The sequence below is a fragment of the Pelobates fuscus genome, chromosome 5 (assembly GCF_036172605.1).
Source record: "Pelobates fuscus isolate aPelFus1 chromosome 5, aPelFus1.pri, whole genome shotgun sequence".
NCBI lineage: Eukaryota > Metazoa > Chordata > Amphibia > Anura > Pelobatidae > Pelobates > Pelobates fuscus.
Window position 1 is genome coordinate 60,018,217 of NC_086321.1, and position 21,061 is coordinate 60,039,277.

The 21,061-nt window shown below is 33.1% G+C and overlaps 1 protein-coding gene across 1 annotated transcript in view; it reads left to right on the forward strand.

Annotated features, from left to right (window-relative positions):
• Positions 1-21,061, forward strand: part of DCC (DCC netrin 1 receptor) — a 635,057-nt gene that overhangs the window by 569,200 nt on the left and 44,796 nt on the right. The window contains exons 16-20 of the mRNA XM_063453897.1: positions 6,563-6,658; positions 9,115-9,353; positions 9,518-9,656; positions 11,360-11,467; positions 13,413-13,607. Of these exons, the coding sequence (XP_063309967.1) occupies positions 6,563-6,658; positions 9,115-9,353; positions 9,518-9,656; positions 11,360-11,467; positions 13,413-13,607 (777 nt within the window). The remainder of the gene's footprint in view (positions 1-6,562; positions 6,659-9,114; positions 9,354-9,517; positions 9,657-11,359; positions 11,468-13,412; positions 13,608-21,061) is intronic.

A 21,061-nucleotide genomic window follows, 5' to 3' on the forward strand; every position in this document is an offset into this window, starting at 1 on the left:
AAACTATTGTTTTGTAACTTTTAGAACTACTTTATCTTATTGCCATTGCTCTAGTAGTCCCTCACAATTCACTCTTCAGGGCGGAACTCAGACTGACATCAGTTATCAATCAATTTACAGATTACTGACACTCAACCAACATTTTAACTTTACAAGCAAAGAGAAGCCTGTGTTTTAAGGTGTCATTGAATTCCAAAACTATATATAAAAACTATTTAAAGACATAATTGGAAAATAAGTTTATTGTAAAAATGAGTTTGTTTTTAGTAAGCATATGGTTTTAGAGATAATGTGTAGTTATGGGTTAAATTCTATAGATGTGGATATACTATTCAGTATGCATATGTAATGATGAGATATAGATTATAGCTCCATATGGTTGTCACTGGCTATGTTTATCATAGTAATGTGGCCATGACCACGGCCATATGTTACGTACATCTCTAAAATCTATAAAGTATACTATGTTGTATCAAGGCAAACTGGCTCTGCAACCTAACAAAATATACAGGACATTCTGTACCAGCTTAGACTCATAATCTAGGCACAAAGTTGATTGCAACAGTTTCACGATTTTTATAGCAAAGGAGACATTTATCAACATGTTGTCGTATGGATAGTGTTGCAAAGTTTTTAAACCAACAGATTCAACTGGCACCTTTTACAACTTTTCACTATTTTTCAGAAGACAATGATTTTCTAAATCTCAAAATCTCCAGTATACAGAGCGTTCTTAATGGCCAATTCTCTTGTATGCAGTATCTGAGTGTAGTATACAGAGTGTGGCATTATTATATCATGGGGTCCTATGTTGGTAATGCAGAGGAACTATCACAATGAAGCACAGATGGGAACTATGTGCTATTAGTGACATATATTTCCTGGTCTTTCTTCTGGGTATTCTGCTACTATCATTTCCCGTCTAGCTCCTCACCACCAGGTAGAGATAACACAGAAGAAATGACCAGGCACACCAGATTGTCCTTTAAAAGTGATAGTTTGGATCCAAATGAGCTTGTCTCAAAACCTCAAGGTTCCTTCAATTATTCTGCATTCAAGTTGCATCTCTCTTTGGAAATGTTATTATCATTCTATTAACATTAACAGTGAACATCATTAGTATAAAATGGTAGAAATTTAACCACCACTTATCTCGAAATATGAGAGGTCATTAACATGCAAATGAGGTCGGTGTGTTCCTGTTCTGGAGATATCTATAGCTATACAAGCTTTCTAACACATTATGTTAGAAGGAAAAAAACAATCAAAATGAGAGGATAATGACTAAATGAATCTATATTCCTCTTTCCTTATTAATTTTATACTTACATTTCAGTAAGATATTAAATGTTTTCACTTAAATCTCTTTTAAGAATAAAAAATGTGCACTCTGGAATTTATTGGGCTTAAACCAAATAATGCATATTTTATTCTAAAAAAGAGAGGGAATGATTTAATACCAAGCTAAATGAAGGTGAATATACCCCTTTGCAATGTCCTTCACATCCATTAGGTTTTCGATTATTAAATATAATTAAAATGAAATACAATATTGGATTTTCATTTCTCTGACAAATCAGATAGACTCTCATTTGACATACTGCAAAAAAAAAATAATAATTCTGTTTGTTTTTAATAAGGGCTAAGAAATATAAACCAGTAATTATGACACAATAATTATTTTTGAATTGCAGGCTGTAGACCATATGGTGAAGGGGGTTGTTTTTATGTTAGTGACTGTGCTGGGTAACTAGCTGTAGCACAGTGTGATGCATAGTAAAATCGAATACACTAAATGGAATATACAGTATATCCTGCCAATATGTTTGAACAAGGATGGGACAGTAGTAACACAAATATCGTGAGAGATTTAACAAAGGGTGAAAGAATGTTTTTTTAAAGACACTGGTAGCTACATAACACAATTTACAGGTGCTTGACTTATACATCAAAAGTAGAGCAATAGTTTTCTTACCACTAATAAAATATAGTGATAATCTTGATATCGTTTCACATGTAAATTAAAATACAGAACAATAATAGTGCAGATGGTACTTAAAAAGACAATCAGGTTATTAGAATTACAATATTCAGAGTCCACATAAAAACTATTAAAACAAAAAGAAACAAGTATAGAATGTAGTTATCAGGTACAATTCTTGCAATGCCAAGTCTAATTCTCCTAATGCAAAGACGCGTTTAGCTAGATCGAGCTTCCTCAGTTGGCAATAGTGGTACTGGTAGCTAGAACCTGGATGGGACTATAGATTATCCATAAGTACACCTCTTTTTAATTTAGAGAGAGTTTAATTTAAAAAAAAAAAACTTCAAGAAGGTCAGCAAAGCTGGGTGAGTTAAAAACTAATAATGTTTTATTTGTTTGCATGACCATAATTTATAAGAACCACTATCAGAACTTTTCCAACACACTTGTTTCACATTTTTACATATGGTCTTGGCATAGATTATAGGTCCTGCATCTGTGGATGAATAAGAAAAGTAAAAAATATATTACATACAAAACATGATTTATATGATTCTCAAACAATTAAAAACGAAAAGTAAATTAGATACTCAAGGGCTTGTAAGTTTGAACCTAGGTAAGGCACCATATGAAAACACAAATGAGGAGCAGGAATGATAATTCATCAGCGCTGCAAAAGTGTCCTTTTTTCTAGCAGCAGGTAGGGTATATAGCATAATCTGGGGGAGATAGCAAGAGGTAAAAAAAAAGTAACAGTATTTATCTCAAGACTATGCTTTCGATACATAGGTATGTATTTTCCATCCATGGTTAATAAAATGCAATGATATACACAGAATTATGTTATGGGTGGATAAGATAACAGAAACAAAATCATAATTAATATCAAAGACCTCAGACAACATTTATTTCCATTTAGAAGAACACCAATCATTCTCTGAATGCTGTCATACAGGTCAAAAATTGTGTGCTCTGGAGGGATGAAATAGGTTGAATTGCATTGTAAAACTGCCAATAAAGGTTCAACAATGCTAATATCAGAAGAAATAAGAGTTATTGGAAGGAATTTGTTTTCCTCCCTTTTTGAGTGTGTTTAGCTGTGTGCATGGTGTTTATATTGGTGTTTATTGGTGTTTTTTTAACCTATCCTATCAGCCCTACCTTTTTTTTCTATCCTACCTTTTCATGTGTTTTTTTTTTTCAATTTTCTCCGAAATGTTTTACATTCTATATACTATGTGGAAAGCAATACAGCTTTCTTGTTTTTACATTGGTTGCATATTATTTCCACAGTCGACCCTATTTCCCAAAAGAGACTCTTGGTAATGAGGCATATATTCTGTCTTCACTTTGAAGCTTATTTGTCACTGTAGCTAATGTATACTGCTCGATTTTCTTTACCAAACACAAGACATACGTAAGAAATGTAACAAAGCTAAAAGAAAACAAAGCCTAGGAGGAAATAAGTAATGTTGTTGTCTCTGTAGTAAAGAAGAAGTCTCCCATTGTTACTGAATTTGTAGTTAATTTACAGAATTAGAATTGCCAATTTCAATGCATTGAAAGTGTTTGTTCTACAGTATCTATCTGTCTGTCTATCTATCAAGATATTGTTTTAAAATAAACAGAGTGTGAGATATAAAGGCTAAAATAGAAATGGACTGAAAAAAGATATTAGTACTGATAGGGAAGTGGTCTCTTGATGAGTCATGTATTTTGCCTCATTAGAAATTATGGTTAGTTCTTTGTTGTACTGATGTCTGTGAGCAGAACATTCTAGAGGTGAACTAAAAGATCCAATGAGAATACACCTCATCTTTGTTGAATATTTTCGTGATGACAATTCATGGCTTTTTGTTTTTGGTATTACTATATTTCTCTATTTTCCTGACAGCAAATGATAAATGGTGCACATTTACAAAATTTGCCGCAATTCCCCTGGGCCTTTTCCCCAGTATCTGATAATTTTGTGCTCAATACCAATGCTTGTCAACCAATGTATTATGTATGTGGTATCCTGCAATTCCATAAGCATAATCCAAAGGGCTGCAAAAAGATTTGTATTTGGTCATAAGTACCTTAAAATGTAATTTGAGCAGGTTGACCACATGGTATTGTTAGACATTTTGTGTCACTGTAAATAACATAATAGATATATACAAAAAAGAGATATGCAGCTTATATTTTGATTACTGCTGTGCACTTCCAGCAAATTCATTTACCCCATTAAATATATTACTTTTCGTTAAGGCCATTTCAGAAGGAAAATCTGACTATAACCAAACAAATGCATTAAATGGCTCTGTCGTTGTGAATGAGAAATTAATTTTCAACAATGATCTAGTGGTGTTTCACATCAAGGTCTTATTGTTTATTAATTCATTTGCCAGTGATCCTAATGATATTCACAATGAACTAATCAATTATTCAGTAATCTCTGAGGAAGGTTGTTACAATTAGACCCCTTCTGATCTGGAGCTATTTCACTGAGGGGCTATTCGGCAAAGAGAGGCATAATGGTAATTATAGCTTCCCTGCAAAAAAAAAAACATAGTCAAGGGAGAATTATGTTCGTTAGGGTCATTAACATCTGGATATGATCCAGAAAATCTGGTGTTTGAATCTCATGCATGTGACCTCTACAAAGTCGGTCTTTGTCTTGTGATTAAGGTATACTAATACTATTTGTGTCTAGCAAAATGTAATATAACTAATCTGAAGGCAATATACCATGTTTCAAGCAGGGTGCTTTGAAAAATGCATGTATTTGCATATTTATTGTTTAATATAAATATTTAATAAAAAAATATATTCCACAGAATTTTCCCATAGTAAAATTGAGAATGGATCATATCAAAAGCTTTATATATGCCAAAATATTAAACACAAGCCTTGGTATGCCTAAAAATGAAGGATTTTGAAAGTAGTCTCATTTATTTTCTTAACTTAGATTGAATATGGGTTATTATTATAGTGCAAATGGGCCACAGAGGATGCCACTCGCAATTTTTCCATGTTGTAGTACTTGACATAGGAAGATTGTTACAACTGGGACTCCACTCAACCATCCACTAACCAGAGGGTCATGTACTCCCCTGTCACACTACATAAGGGTTTAAGTAAATCTCTGGGATATGTAATAATACATGTAAAGACTGGATGAGAGGGCCCTCAATGCTCTGATTAACAAGCACGCATATGCTTTGGTGAATCCATGTGGCACAAAGATTTACCCTTTCTGGAACCTTTACAATAACAATTATTTATATGTCACCAAGATATTATTTAGCACCACACAACAGGGAAACAAGACAAACACTACTTGTAGCAAACCACGAAACATACTAGAACAGTAGGTGAAAAGGGGCCTTGCCAAACAAACATGCAATCTAAAAGTATGAGGAAGAAATACACAAGGGAATTAAGTGATCTGTGTGTTCCTGAGGGATAGGGTTTGTTGGGAAACAACAGAGGAAGATTATAAGTATAGAGCTAATAGGTTTTAGGGATTTTCTCAAGGACAACAAATAATGGTATAGTCAAATCTGTCGCAGGAGGACATTTCTAAGGAGGAGACAAACTCTAAAGTGCAGTTCTGTTTTTCCTAATATCTCAAACACTAAATGTTCAAAAGTCTCCTTCCATAAAATACATTTCCACAGACTGCTCTATTACTCAGCTAAATGCCAACTAAATATAAATAAAATCCCTGCCTCAACACCTGCAACCCTAAATATAACAAAAAACTATCTGGTGTCTCATCATCACTAATTTTTAACTAATCTTTAAAACAAAATAATTGATTCATATAACTTCCTCAAATCCTCAGTTCAGTTATGATAACATGAAATCTTTAAACACAATGTTTTGATTCACACGTAACTTCTATTGGTGTATCAGATGATCCTTTTGCTACTGTTCTCCAGATCTTCATTTTGAGTTATCATTATTCCAAAGCACATACAAAATTTTATTGCATTAGTAACTGGTACCTCAATAAGCAAACCTTGATACCACACAGTAGATTTAATAATTGATTATACAAATGTTATTTCCAGTATATCTAAAAGTACTGATACACTTGATTTTCATGTATGATCTATATGGGGGATTCAGGTTAATTCTCAAACAGTTAATGGCTTAGGGCAAACACAATCCACAATGCAATTTATTGCTCAGTTTTATCAATTACATAAAGAGAACACAGAAAACAAATACAATCATATACAAGATTAATGGCACAGTATGGTTAAGTAAAAAATAAAGCTTTGATTATCACTTCCAATGCCTCTTTCTTTATATAAAAATATGGTAATTTATTCTTCGATGTTGTTATAATTTTTATTGGTTGCAGTGTTTCATTTTCAAACCTACAAATCTTTTTTTGTTTGTTTTATTTTTTAGCTTTACTTTAGGATGAAATAAATAAAATAAGGTCTTTTATAAGATTATGATTACAATTTTTTTTTTAAATTATGAAACTTTACGGGTTTTTTTTATGGTCTTGAGTATACTATGATTACCAAGAGGAACAGGATCTAAAGAATGTTTTTTTTTCTGTATTTGCTTTATCTGTAGAGCCAAGTTCCCATTATGTAATTTCTCTAAAAGCCTTTAATAATGCTGGTGAAGGTGTTCCCTTATATGAAAGTGCCACCACAAGATCTCAGACTGGTAAGTATAAAATTACCTCTGATGATTCTTAGACATATTCTTTTATTTCCTTTATGCTTTTTCCTCATATGATTATAATTTGGTAAATTAAGCAGGTAGGTGGCATGAAACAAGCCAACATAATGCATTTTTCATGCTTCATGCTTTAAAAACTGTTTCATTTTTATAAAATATTTGACCAGATCATTGTATTATCTTGCATTAATGTATTATTGTGTTTTATACTGCATGACCCAATTTTGCATTTTAATTTTACCTTTTATTTAGAGCAATCTTTATTTTGGATACTTTTGACAAATATAAACCCTTAAGATGTCTTAGTCTTTGGAAAAAAATACAACAAAAATACTAGATTTTTTTTTAAATCGTATAATTTGATCAAATATTCTTATATATCCCCTAATTGTTGGGAAATCTCGCATGTGTGAGACTTATGTCTATGAGAGCAATCCAATCAGTTGACATATAGCAACAGGGGACTGGAAAGAATATTTTGACCAAATAAAGTCAGTAGTTTTATTGGCTAGTCAACATCAAAGGACTGTGAAGTATTCCCAAAAGAAATTTGTTAGCTGAGGAATACCACTAACACAATGGCTCTTAGTTTTTGCCAATGTTCTTACGCATAGGTTAAATCAATATATAATTTATTTTTTCATTTTGAAATATGGTAAACACTGTTTATGACACAATCAAGAAATAATATAGAATATAAATCAATGTATATATATATATATATATATATATATATATATATATATATATATATATATATATTATCTGTAAAGACTAGGAAAGATCGGACGAGATGGTTGATCTAAAGAGTTTTATATAAACAAAAAATCTACATTGTTATTGTTGATATTATGTGCCTTTATTAGTTTTGCCTTACTGTTTGTTTTTATATGCATTTTTATAACTCTTGATCCTATAATGTTAATCTTTATTCCAAAGTTTACCAAAATTGATGGCCCCTATAATGACTGATGTTTACTTTCTTATATAGCCATGGATTTAGAGATTATGTTTGTGAGTTGCTGTAGTTATTATATTTAGCAATAGCAAGTAGCTAATACTTGAAAATTTGTTTTTGTATGTTCTTGTTTTTATAAATATGTCTTGTTGTATGTCTAAAATGAATCAATGATTAGTGGCCATTTCTCACAATGGGAAAGTGGCAGAAATCTTTACTATAGAAAGCATGAAACTACTTTGGATTCCAAATTCATAATATGTCATTGATGAAGATGCAAGATTGCTCACAACAATGCACAGCTCACGCAATAGCCAAGTTACTTCACTTAGTAGTCCTTGTGGCTTCAGATGTTCATTAGCCACCAGAAACATATTCAATTGGTTTGAAATTATCAAACTTTTTTTATTGAAAAAATAGATTTTATACAATGTATCCATGAACTGGCAAATCATAAAATTCTGAATAACAGGGTGGTCAGTGTAGCCGTTATAACTGGCAGTGCCACATGGAACGTTCTGTTTAACCATAGTTAGAGAGCTGCAAGTGAAGTATGCTATCAATAATGTAGATACATAACTGCCAATCAAGACTATCAAACGGCCTGTGTTTCAGGATGTTTAGATCAGATAACATGAAAAAGAAGAAGAAATAATGTTGAATTTCACATTTGTTCAATGGGTTAAGGGACACAATTATAAATACTACATAGACAAGAAATTGTTCAACAAAAACACTTTTTATGCAGGTGTGATTGTCCCTTTATGAGCCAAGAACTTGATTAATAAAAACAAGAATAATAATTCGGCTTAACCTGATTAGCAATATAATGCATGTTTTATCATGCATTAGTGAATCATTCTGTAATAAACATTCCATAAACAACAATTCGGCTTTTTCCAAACCGTGGAACATTATTGAATGTGTTTATTTATTAGAGAGAAAGGCATTTATGTACTTGCAAAGAGATATTTTAATGAACATAAAAACATAATGCTTAAAGATAATTCACAGATGCCGAACAAGCAAACGGAAAAAAATTAATTCTTTTTGTGATCTTTCACAAGAGAATTATTTGTTATTTTTTTATTTGTTGTTTCTAGACTTCTAGTTCTTCTTCACCTCTAAATATCCAGTTTTTATAATTGAAAATTGCTGTGGAATGGGTTGGCATTATATAAATGCTAGCGATAATAATTGCAATAATAATAAATGTCATGTATTTTATTTTCTTACATTCGTTTTTCTATGTTTTTTAAATAGAGATTTTAGTTGCTAAATTTATAAAATATCGATCTTAATAAGTTTGCACTAGACACATCAATATTTAGCTATTTAATGTTTTCTCTCTATATCTCTCTTTATCTCTTTCATGTCTCTTTTCATCCTTATTATTTTACATTTAACCCATTGTGATGTGCTTTGCTGTTTGCTTAATTTTTGTTTTCATTTTAAAATATTTATTTGATACATTATTATCCAGATCCCATTGATCCACTCGAAATTGAGTTTTATCCTTTTATTGATGATTTCCCTACCTCAGTCCCAGATATGTCCACCCCCATGCTCCCACCAGTAGGTGTTCAGGCTGTTGCGCTTACTCATGATGCTGTGAGAGTCAGCTGGGCAGACAACTCTGTCCTGAAGAACCAGAAGACAACTGAAATGCGTTTCTATACCATTCGATGGAGAACTAGCTACTCTACAAACTCAAAGTACAAGGTACAAAAAAATAAAAAGAGTTGAAAGTTGATCACGCATGTTTTATGTGATTTTTTGTATATTTTGTTTTTAAATAAAAGCTGAAATAGAATAATGGATACTTTTGCTGACATAATGGATGCATATCAAGTAATACATTACTGTTTGCTTTGTCTGTCATTAAGTCTGCAGACACGACATCTTTAAGTCATACTGTTACGGGTCTGAAGCCTAACACCATGTATGAGTTCTCAGTTATGGTCACAAAAGGAAGACGATTAAGCACATGGAGTATGACAGCTCATGCTACGACATACGAGACAGGTAAAACAGCAAATGTATGCACTGGCTATCTGTGGGTGTTTCTATTGTTCCTCAAGAAAAAGTTTGTTTTAGTTCGAAAAAAACATGTGCAGGGACTGGGAATTATGAGAATATTGAGCAGAATGTGCAGTATGTTTCTACTTATACAGCTAGGTTAGTTATTTAGATCCACATACTTTATTTATACATACAAATTTCTGATCTTGTTTACTGAAGATAAATAGCAATTCCTTGTTAGTATTATTGCTGTGGGACTTTGGGATATATTAATATACACCATACAGACACTGGTAGGATATGGGCCCCAAAGAATGGCTGGCCAATTTAAAATGCACAAAAGTGTGGACTGTGCTCCAAAGTACAATTATCCATACCGATGAACTTGACATCGGTTTCTTATATAGCTATTTGTTATTTTATGTTGTTGATGCACTCTTATAACTGACAATGTTTTAGCCTTGACATGTATTTTTCACTTGGTTTAGATCTAGACAGGAAAACCAAAATTGGTGTATAGAATTTTCTCATATAACAAGGAAAATGATAAATATAAAATCTCTATATATATTGAATATATATTTTATAAATCTGGTTATTTTTCCACTGATTGCTCATATTACTAACAGTCCTATCAACAAAGGTAATAAAGCCACTTTGATTTCAACGAGATCTGAAGTCCAGATTATTATTTTGTTTTTAAAATTTGTTCATTAAGTTTTCTTGATATTAGTTCCCCTTAAATCATGCAGCTTACCTGACTCAATAATCATGACATGTGTACATTTATTTGCATCAAATGAACACTAGGCACCATGACCACCATATCACATTGAAATGGGTTTGTAGGCTGCTGTTTCCAGCCACCATCCAACTCTTCAGTGTTAAATCAATTTCTAACAGACTGAAACTGAATAAGGGTTCCTGGGTTCTCTGCAGCTCTGTCTAATAGTTCCACATTAGCTGGAGCACCATTGGGCAGCAGTGATTGGCTGAAAACATCTGCTGAGTGCTCTCAGCCTACTGCTGCAACCTCTCTCAGGTTTAAGTTGGCATAATCAGAATATAACTTCCACATTGGCCTTACCTGCACCCATTTGCTCTGGAGAACCCTTGTTTAATGTCAAACTGATTGAGACCTATTTAACATTGATAAGGAGAAGGTGACTCCAGGCATCATAACAACTCCAGTTATCTCACTCTATATGTTCAATTGGCAGCTACGCTTGCAGAGTTATTAAGTTGAATATAAAAAACACTATACTATTAATATAAAATAAACAAGCAATAGATATTTATTTTTTGGATTAAAAATACTATTATTAAAATCTGACATATTTTATAATATATTTAATCTACCTTTACTGTTCTTGCTACTATATGTAATATCTAGAATTTACATAGATTTTAAAACAGAGCACAGTCAGTTTAGCTTGGCCATATATTTGACTGGATGGTTAACTGGTCACAGCCATTAGCTCTAAAATTATCAAACCCTGCAGAAAAAAAAAAGAATATATTTTTTATATTGTTATATGTTTAAAATATATATTTTCTTTTATGACTTAGCACAGTGTTTCATCTGTACTTCAAAGATGTTTCTGTCTACTGCTACTTTTCTTATGATCATCCCTATTAACTACTTGGATATTGTACTGTTAATTTATACTGCCTGCTAAGTGTTGATTTTTTTCCCTCATTTTAAGCTCCAACATCTGCCCCGAAAGATTTAACAGTTATCGCAAGGGATAGGAAGCCTCGAGCTGTTATAGTAAGCTGGCAGCCTCCAATCGAAGCCAACGGCAAAATTACTGGTAAATTTGCATGTTCTGCAGAATTTCAGTTTTTCCAAAACTAAACATTTCACTTGTTTCCTTAAGTTTTCAGGATGTGTAAATTAATTGAGAAAGATGTTCAGTTCTATATATGGGCTGTGATTTGCTAAGTAGCTGTTCCCTAACACAAAGCTGTAGAATTTTCTTAAAGTGTTATATTATGAAAATCGGATGTGCAGTCACTTTATATGTAATAGTGATGTCTCTGCACTAAAAAAAAACATGTTGTGTTCACCTGAGAACCGATCTGCTAAATAAAATGGCTAAATTTGAAAAATATCAGGTTAAGCAGCTCTAAAGTCCTTCGTTTTGATAGTTGGCTTGGAAATAATCATAACTCATTTTTTACTAAATGTAATTTATACAACCTATTTACATAGTGAAACTAGAAGTATGGTGTTGTCGAGGGTATGGCCATTTATTAGACTTGGCGATTCATTTCATTCTGTAATGCAATTCATCCAAATTTGGGCCAGTTTGGTGATGGCTCGAAAAACTGAACTTGGAGCCAAAATGTAGCCAAATCACAAACAAAACAAAACATGCAATGGTCAAGCATGTAGTTTTGAGTCATGGTTGGGTATTCCATTTGTGGCACCAAAAAGAGAGATGCATGATGGTAAAAAAAATATGTTTAATGACTGGGAGACAGTCAATAAAAGTTGATTTTATTCACAGATCAGGTGAAATATAAGCAATAGACAGGCATTATTAAAATGATATATGTAACTTGATTAACTATATCAGTATAATACCTGCCGAAATTATTTTTTTAAGGCTATGCATGTTGCCCAATGCAACAAAAAAGCACGACTTCTCCCTCTCATATGGTAGTCACACAGTGCACCACATTCCTACAGTGCTTTATGCTGTGTACCTATGAAAATCTTTCTGCTGACCTCATCACTGACAAAAGCTGAGAGATACACTCTGTTTTAGGACTTTGGATTAAGACTGATGGACTTGTTTGGTATTGTGGTATTAGGAACAGGGACACATGCTTTCAATGTGCCATGTAGTGTAAATTCATGCTCAAAATATGCCATTTGATATAATCTAGGATGTTTACGTTTGTGAACTCTATGTGTTAATGGAGTTATTTGAATTTGTGAGCTACTAAAATGTTGCAAAATGAGACATGGTCCAATCAAAACAATTTGTCAAAATTCCAAATTTAAAAAATGAAATTGATGGGCATTTATTTTGGCCATACAATTTCGCAAATTCCTGACAAATGTGTATGAAAAGATGCATGCATAATAGTACTGTATTTAAGAAACGTAATGCATTGTTTTGTTATAGAAGCATCATTGGTTTTACATAATACACAGAAAATATAAAAAGTTTTGTAAAATATATGAGAAACAATGCAAAGAAATATTCTAGAAAGGAAACACTGATGTGCTCCTTGTAATATGTGAGCTAATTTGTAGGCATATGAGATATTCTAAAACTCAGGACAAGTAAATAGTTTTCAGTAATTCTTGTGTTTTTGCACTTGAAGTTTGTGCATCACAAGTTATCCTTATCTGTCCTTAAAAAATAAAGTACATATACATGTATATTTAATGAATTGTGTACATATATTGATTAAAAGGATTTGAATATCTACATGGCATGTTCTCTTGAAACACAATTTAATTTCAATAAATTAAATAAATAGGGAGCAACTGGTCTTACAAACACTCTGAACGTCATCCAATATATCAACAACACACAATGACAGTTATAGAATGTTAGATGATTCATTTTTTTTGGCTAAGTTAAGTGGTTTTGATGAATGTTACAAAAGGGCAAACAGTTTCAGAAAAAACTAAGTCACTGATAGGGGTATAGGATGAAATGTGTATTAAATAGAATTTCTTCATCCACCTTCGCATTATATAACATTTAAATTTCTTTATTTTGTGCTCTACTTATTTAGCATATATCCTGTTCTACACCTTGGACAAGAACATACAGATTGATGATTGGGTTATGGAGACAATTAGTGGCGATAGGTTAACACATGAAGTTTTGGACCTCAATCTAGACACAGCCTATTACTTTCGAATACAAGCACGGAATGCAAAAGGACTAGGACCCCTCTCTGACCCAATCCCATTTAGAACACCTAAAGGTGAGTGATAATTTTTTTAATATGCTCAAAACGTAACCTTAATTATACTTGTCTAATGGAGCAGGTGTCTAATTATTTGTTTTACAACTGACATTGCATTTTTATTCAAATGTTCTTGATGTAAATAAGGGCTGTGCATTTAACATTTACATAGTTACATAGCTGAAAAGAGACTTGCATCCATCAAGTTCAGTCTTCCTCACATTTGTTTTTTGCTGTTGATCCAAAAGAAGGCAAAAGAAATCCAGTTTGAAGCACTTCCAATTTTGCAACAAACTAGGAAATAAATTCCTTCTTGACCCCAGAATGGCAGTCAGATTAATCCTTGGCTCAAGAAGCTATTACCCTACATTGAAAAATGATATCCTTGAATATTCTTTTTTTTGCAAGTATGCATCTAGTTGCTGTTTGAACATCTGTATGGACTCTTATAAAACCACTTCTTCAGGCAGTGAATTCCAAATCCTTTCTTTGCCTTAGATGAAATCTTCTTTCTTCCAGTCTAAATGCATGACCTTGTGTCCTATGTAAAGTCCGGTTTGTGAATAGATTTACATACAATGGCTTGTATTGGCCCGGATATATTTGTATAATGTTATCATATCCCCTCTGAGGTAATGATTTTCTAAACTAAAGAGGTTTAAACTTAATTTTATGCAAACCTTAATTAAAGTAAATATTTTTTCTGCAAATTTGTCAAAACATCTAACATGTTCATGCTGTTAAAATCTTGAGTGGATTTTCAATTATTTTAATTAATTTTAGGGTATCTCCATTTACTATAGGCAATAACTAATACAAAAAAAATAATATGCATATTTTAATAAATATTCTGTAAGACAAATTATGAACATGTGAGTTCAAAAGTCACTAAATTAGCCAAGGTCCTTTACTTTACTGGCTACCCGCTGTGTTATTCTGAAACGCAAATTAAACATCAAAAATATGTAAAATTTTGAAGGCCTTTTTATTTGTTCATTAGAGGACTCAAAAAAATAGATTTAAAATTATACATGTTAAAGATGAAAGCAGAATGTCAAATACTGGCATTTGCCATCTATTGCAAGCTTGTTTTATATATTAATAATGAATGACAAGCACTACTGACTGAATCTAAAATACAAACAAAAAAAATCTCATTAGAATATATATATATATATATATATATATATATATAGGAAACATGGGGGGATGGTTGCACTCACCTAAACATGCTTAAATGGGGTGCTGCTGGGGGCCATATTATACAATAAATACACAAGATCCAGCGCACTCTCCTATCTACTAAACAGCAACTTCAATGTTGACAGATTAGTTTGTAAAAGTTTTTTTTAAAAACACCTAATCTAGGCAAAAAAGTGGGGATTTAGTTACATTATATGATCATACATTGCATAAGCCTGCCACAACGTCAATGTACCCCATCTTTGGCAGGTCCTACTCTCACAGTCTAATGTCTGCTCTTATGAGATTAACCACTTACTTGGGAAAAAATTCCATCTGAGGCTCTCTGCAGTACAAGACTAAATAGGGACCTGAGATGAGGCACCTGTAACAGGGAGGGGTGCAGAACCAAGGAGTTGGCTAGACTCCCAAATATATATAGGAAATATAGGTTTCCTATATATATTTGGGAGTCTAGCCAACTCCTTGGTTCTGCACCCCTCCCTGTTACAGGTGCCTCATCTCAGGTCCCTATTTAGTCTTGTACTGCAGAGAGCCTCAGATGGAATTTTTTCCCAAGTAAGTGGTTAATCTCATAAGAGCAGACATTAGACTGTGAGAGTAGGACCTGCCAAAGATGGGGTACATTGACGTTGTGGCAGGCTTATGCAATGTATGATCATATAATGTAACTAAATCCCCACTTTTTTGCCTAGATTAGGTGTTTTTAAAAAAAACTTTTACAAACTAATCTGTCAACATTGAAGTTGCTGTTTAGTAGATAGGAGAGTGCGCTGGATCTTGTGTATTTATTGTATATATATATGTATATATATATATATATATATATATATATATATATATATATAAACCAGAGGAAAATATATATATATATATATATATAAATATATATATATAATACAGCACAGCAGTATTTAACCCCTTAAGGACCAAACTTCTGGAATAAAAGGGAATCATGACATGTCACACATGCCATGTGTCCTTAAGGGGTTAATACATGTAAATAAAAATATAAATAATATAAAAATGAGACTAGACAGAAACATAGATAAATATTTTACATAAATAATTATGGGAAAGTATGTGTGTATATGGTTAATCTTTATGTCTTTTATTAATGCACTGCTCAATGTTTCATAAGGTATTTACTAAAACAGTGAATTGTGATGTACTGTCAATACAACTTTAGGTTTTCAATATCTATTAGGATCTTATCACTTTTTTTAGTTATTAGTATAGACATTGACACTGGTTGGTTTGTGTTGTGTATCTCTCTTACATGACCTAGTACAGGGGTAGGCAACCTTCGGCACTCCAGATGTTGTGGACTACATCCCCCATAACGCTCTTACACCCATAATGCTGGTAAAGCATCATGGGAGGTGTAGTCTAAAACATCTGGAGTGCCAAAGGTTGACTATGCCTGACCTAGTAAATGCAACATTTATATAGCATTCATAAAGGTAAAGACTAGGTGTGCTTCTGAAGGAAATCTGTTGTTTAACTGTGTATTGGTCCTTAAAGCAGATTGTGAACAATACTACAAGGATTCATAATTCAGAAAGATGTTTGTAGTAAATTCTTAATCACTTGTTATATAAAAATGACTTTGATGAAAAATAACACTTTAATTGGTTCATGATCATTTTGCACCTCCTATTAACCCAGCTTTAGCTACATGAAATTAAATGTATTGCACCATAAATAAGTGGTTCAGAATTTTTACATTGTTTGGGTTTTGATGATGAAGTCATACTGTAGGTTATTTACGAAAATGTTAGTGATGGTAACTGAGGGAAATCAGGGTGCATGTATAGACCTGGAGAAAGAAGGAATGCAAAGGAAGTTAAGAATCCACAAACATGTTTTTCTGTACAGAATTAGGGAGAAACAGTAGGACAACATAGGGATGAGATGCACAACATTTGATGTAAGAATAAAACACTTTGGCAAATAAATGTTATTTCCCTAAAATTTAAGGGACAATATAGTCACCAGAACAACTGCAGCTTATTGTATTTGTTCTGGCGAGTATAGCACGTCCCTGCAGGCTTTTTGCAGTAAACATTGCCTTTTCAGATAAAATGCTGTGTTTACATTACAGCCTAGGAGGGACACATCTGGCCACTCGTCAGATGGCTGCTAGAGGTGATTCCTGGGGCAGTGCTGCACAGTGTGACTGACATTTAGTGTATCTACCCTCTGCATGCAGACACTGAACGTTCCTCATAATGATGCATTGGTTCAATGCATCTCTATGAGGTGATGCAATGTTTTGTGAACCCAGGACATACTTGAAAACTAGAGAAATCTCAATGTATCTTTTCTGGTAAAATATTTTTATAAATAAATAAATAATAAATAAATGCTGCTGATTGGACAGGGCAGTGTTTGGCTCCACCCCAGACCTGCCTCCTTGGTTGAGGTCATCAGAATGGACACTTCTGTTTAAATCAGCCAAGGAGGCAAATCAGGGACAGAGCCAGCACCAGCAGACTGGTAATATTTTAGTATTTTTAGGGGGGCAACAACCAGTGTGGCTAGATAGTTTTTCTTAACACTATAGGGTCAGAAATACATCTGTGTATTTATTTAATAATGTACATACATACACAATATTAAAGTATTAGTTACAAGCTATTCAGGAATTCAAGCCACATAATATAAATAGTTTCAAAAATGTTGGACGATACTGAGAAAAATAGGTAAAAAGAGCATGGAGTTATCTTAAGTCTTGATTAAAGGTAACTTACATAATTGCTTGCGGAAGATATTGCAAAATATTGGAGATGATTGCCAAGGTATATCAGGGTGTAGGTATGGATCCTGAGAAAGTAGGAATTCTTCTAGCACATAGAGTACACCTTCAAATGGAATGTACCTGCAAGAGAAAAGAAGCAGGAACCTGGCTGTTACTCCAGGATAGAACTACCTATAATTTGTTCAGGAGAGAATAGAAAGCAGTGTTGGACATTTAATCGGCTAATTATGTGAATCAGTATTCAATGGTTTTACTTTTAGCTATTGGAGTATTCTGCTTATAAAGTCATATGTTTATGTAGGCTATTTAATACACATTAGAATACAGTGCTGTAGCTTTTTTGTCTCCTGGATGATACTTTTATGTTCAGTGGATTTTGTAATGCCCAGAGATGCCTTGATTAAAGGAAAAGTATAGTATTAGGAATACAAAAATGTGTCTCCATACATATGCTAGCAAATGCAGTGTTCAGAACCTGCAGAGCCAGAGGTTGCATGTTATCTCCCATTAAATTCTTATTTTTTTTCTGAGTTGTCCGTGTGTATGTGTTACAACATCATGCAGTGACTTTATGTGTAAATGTGTTGCAACTAAACTGTGATCAAATAGAAGTGTTACGTTCAACGTTGTTATAAAGTAATATGAAATTAATAGAAAGCAAGCTTAGCATGTTAGTGCATCTTGTTGCAGGGGCTGATTTTCATTTCACTAGATCAGAGCTGGATTTTTTATTGTATAGTGCCACCTAATGCTGGGAAATAATAAAATATCTATAATGTTTTACGAACAATTTGGATTAAGCAATATGTAATTATCAAGTAAACTTAATATATATTATTGTAGATTAATTTCTTTATTTGCATGTCCGGAGATAGCATTGGTGGTATAAAGGTTAGTGTTTCAAAATGTGTGGATCACTACCTGTAAAATGAAATAGGATTGAGACTAAGGGCTATGCAAGGCTATTCAAACAAAGCTTTAACCCCTTAAGGACACATGACATGTGTGACATGTCATGATTCCCTTTTATTCCAGAAGTTTGGTCCTTAAGGGGTTAAAAACATGTTACAAAGTCACCCACCTGTAGTCACACTACCTGGGTCAGTAACATTCAGATGTAATTTGCAAATGTAGCTAGCTTACTATTACAAGTATAGGAACTTGGCTATGTATAAGTATTGTTGGTAAGGGGGAAGCTTTAGGCATGTGAGACATGAATGATATAAACATAGTAATATAAACTAATCAGCTTGATTGGCCATTGTGAATTGGGCACTTTGGTGTTTTGTGCAAGTAGCATGGGATAGAGATAGTGAATGGACTCTGTGAAATTGGCAGGCAGATAGTGAATTGGACAAGTGACATAGGTGGAGAGGTAAAGGATTTGGCAAGTCCCATCGGTAGTTAGGTAGTGTATTAGTCAATTAACACGACAAGAGTAAATGGATAGGGAAGGAAGTGAATAAGGCAAGCAGATTGTGTATGGAAGGAAGAACAGATTGGATGGGTAAACTAGGGCTAGTTACATTGGGAATAAGTGAGAGACGTTGTAAGGCTGATGGCAAGTAGATTTGGGATTGTATAGTCTCTGTATGAAGGAGTATGTTGACAGGGTAACATAAAATGGAAGATTTCCTGGGTAGTGAATTTCCAAGCCAAGTAGACATATTCTTGGGGTTGGTGAGCTTATGAGCAATCTCAGAGTGATAAATGGTCATGTGAAAAATACTTCTGCTTCTGTACTGCATATTGCAGGAGACCAGGTGCAATACAGATGAACAGTGTGGGTGATGTAGCTCATATATTGAATCATTGTGCATCCTTGAAGGACCATTGTAGTGTTATGACTATAAAGCAGTATTCCTAACACTATCGTGTCCCTCTAGGGGCCACCTTAAAAAATATTTTTTCTCACTTACCTTTTCTGTTGCTGATGTCCCTCTGCGGGCTTTTACTTCTAAAATATTTATATGTGGAATGTGGAATGGAACAATAAAGTATTTAAAGAAAAAAATCCAGGGCATAACAGAAAAAGACTACAAAAATATCTAAGAAACTATAAACATTCAACATGCAACAACTTTATTATAGGGATATTAAAAAGCATAAATCTATAGAATGTAAGTTCAGTACAATTTTGGCATGTCCTTAACAAGATTTCTTTAGATTCTCTTAACATGTAAATTAAATTCAAGTTTAACATAAGCTTTTATGTATGAGAATTGATCATATTATTTCATTAAACATAATCAATGTCCCACCACCCTGACGCATTTCATGTACATGAACCCTCCTGTTTAATGATGTATAATTTCATCCTAATAATGAGATTAAGTATAATTGCAGAATATAACTTGATGACCTGGAGTGCATTATCCATCACCCCCGCTGTCTTTGACGCAGAAATGTCAATATTTGTGCTGTTTCATTCTAGAATGATCTATCTTGCTGCATATTAAGTGTTGTCTCTGCGTAAGGGTCCTAACTACATAACATAACCTATGTTAATGTCTGATAACTGATTATTGTGTTGAAATATATGTTACATAGAGGAAATGAATATATTAAACAAGTCTAGAACAATTTACTTGTACTTGTATATATAAAATTTAACTCAATGTCAATTTGTCATGTGAAAGTTTACACTATAGTATATTTTACAAGAACATAAGATAGTAATTACTATAATAATCTGACTGAAATTATTTAAATAGCTCTAAATATACACTGCTTTATCAAAGGCTATTCAGACATAAACAATTATTATCAATGATGACCTACAGTGAGAAACATTTATGAATAGATGTTGATCTTGTTACATTAGACATTATATATTCAAGTGTTAATATTGTTTTATTTGCTTGTTTGAATATATAATCATTATATAATAGTGTTTATGCTTGCTTGATGCCTTTCTATTATGTCATATCAAAGGAACGCTATTGTGTCAGGAAAACAAACATGTATTCCTGACACTATAGTGGTAAAATAACTTAATAAATGCCCCTGCCCCCCCTTTACTCACCTTTTCTACCACGTTGTGCTGGCCTTGCCACAGCTGGCCCTGCCTTGGTTCTGCCTCCATGACTGAGATCATCAAAATTGATGATTTCAGCCAATCCAATATTTCCGATAGGAAAGCATTGTGAGGGTATCCGGCATGTGTGTCAAAATGCCACACTGTGCCAAGCATAATCTTCTGATAGAGATGTAATGAACATGGAGACACTGAATGCCAGAGGAAGCACCTTTTAGCGAATGACAGAGGAAGCACCTCTAGTGGCCGTCTGAGTAACTGCAACGAAAAGGAGTGTGTTAAATCAAATATACTTTATTGTAGGATATACATTTGTTGATCTGTTGCTGAATATAGCTGTATGTGATTGGATCAGCAATAACTTACATTGAATGAAGGTCAATAGAGAATTTAAAAGGACTCGTTGAGAATAAAATAAAATTATTAGCAAAATTTTTCCTTATGATTAAAAATAAATTCATATTAGCCATT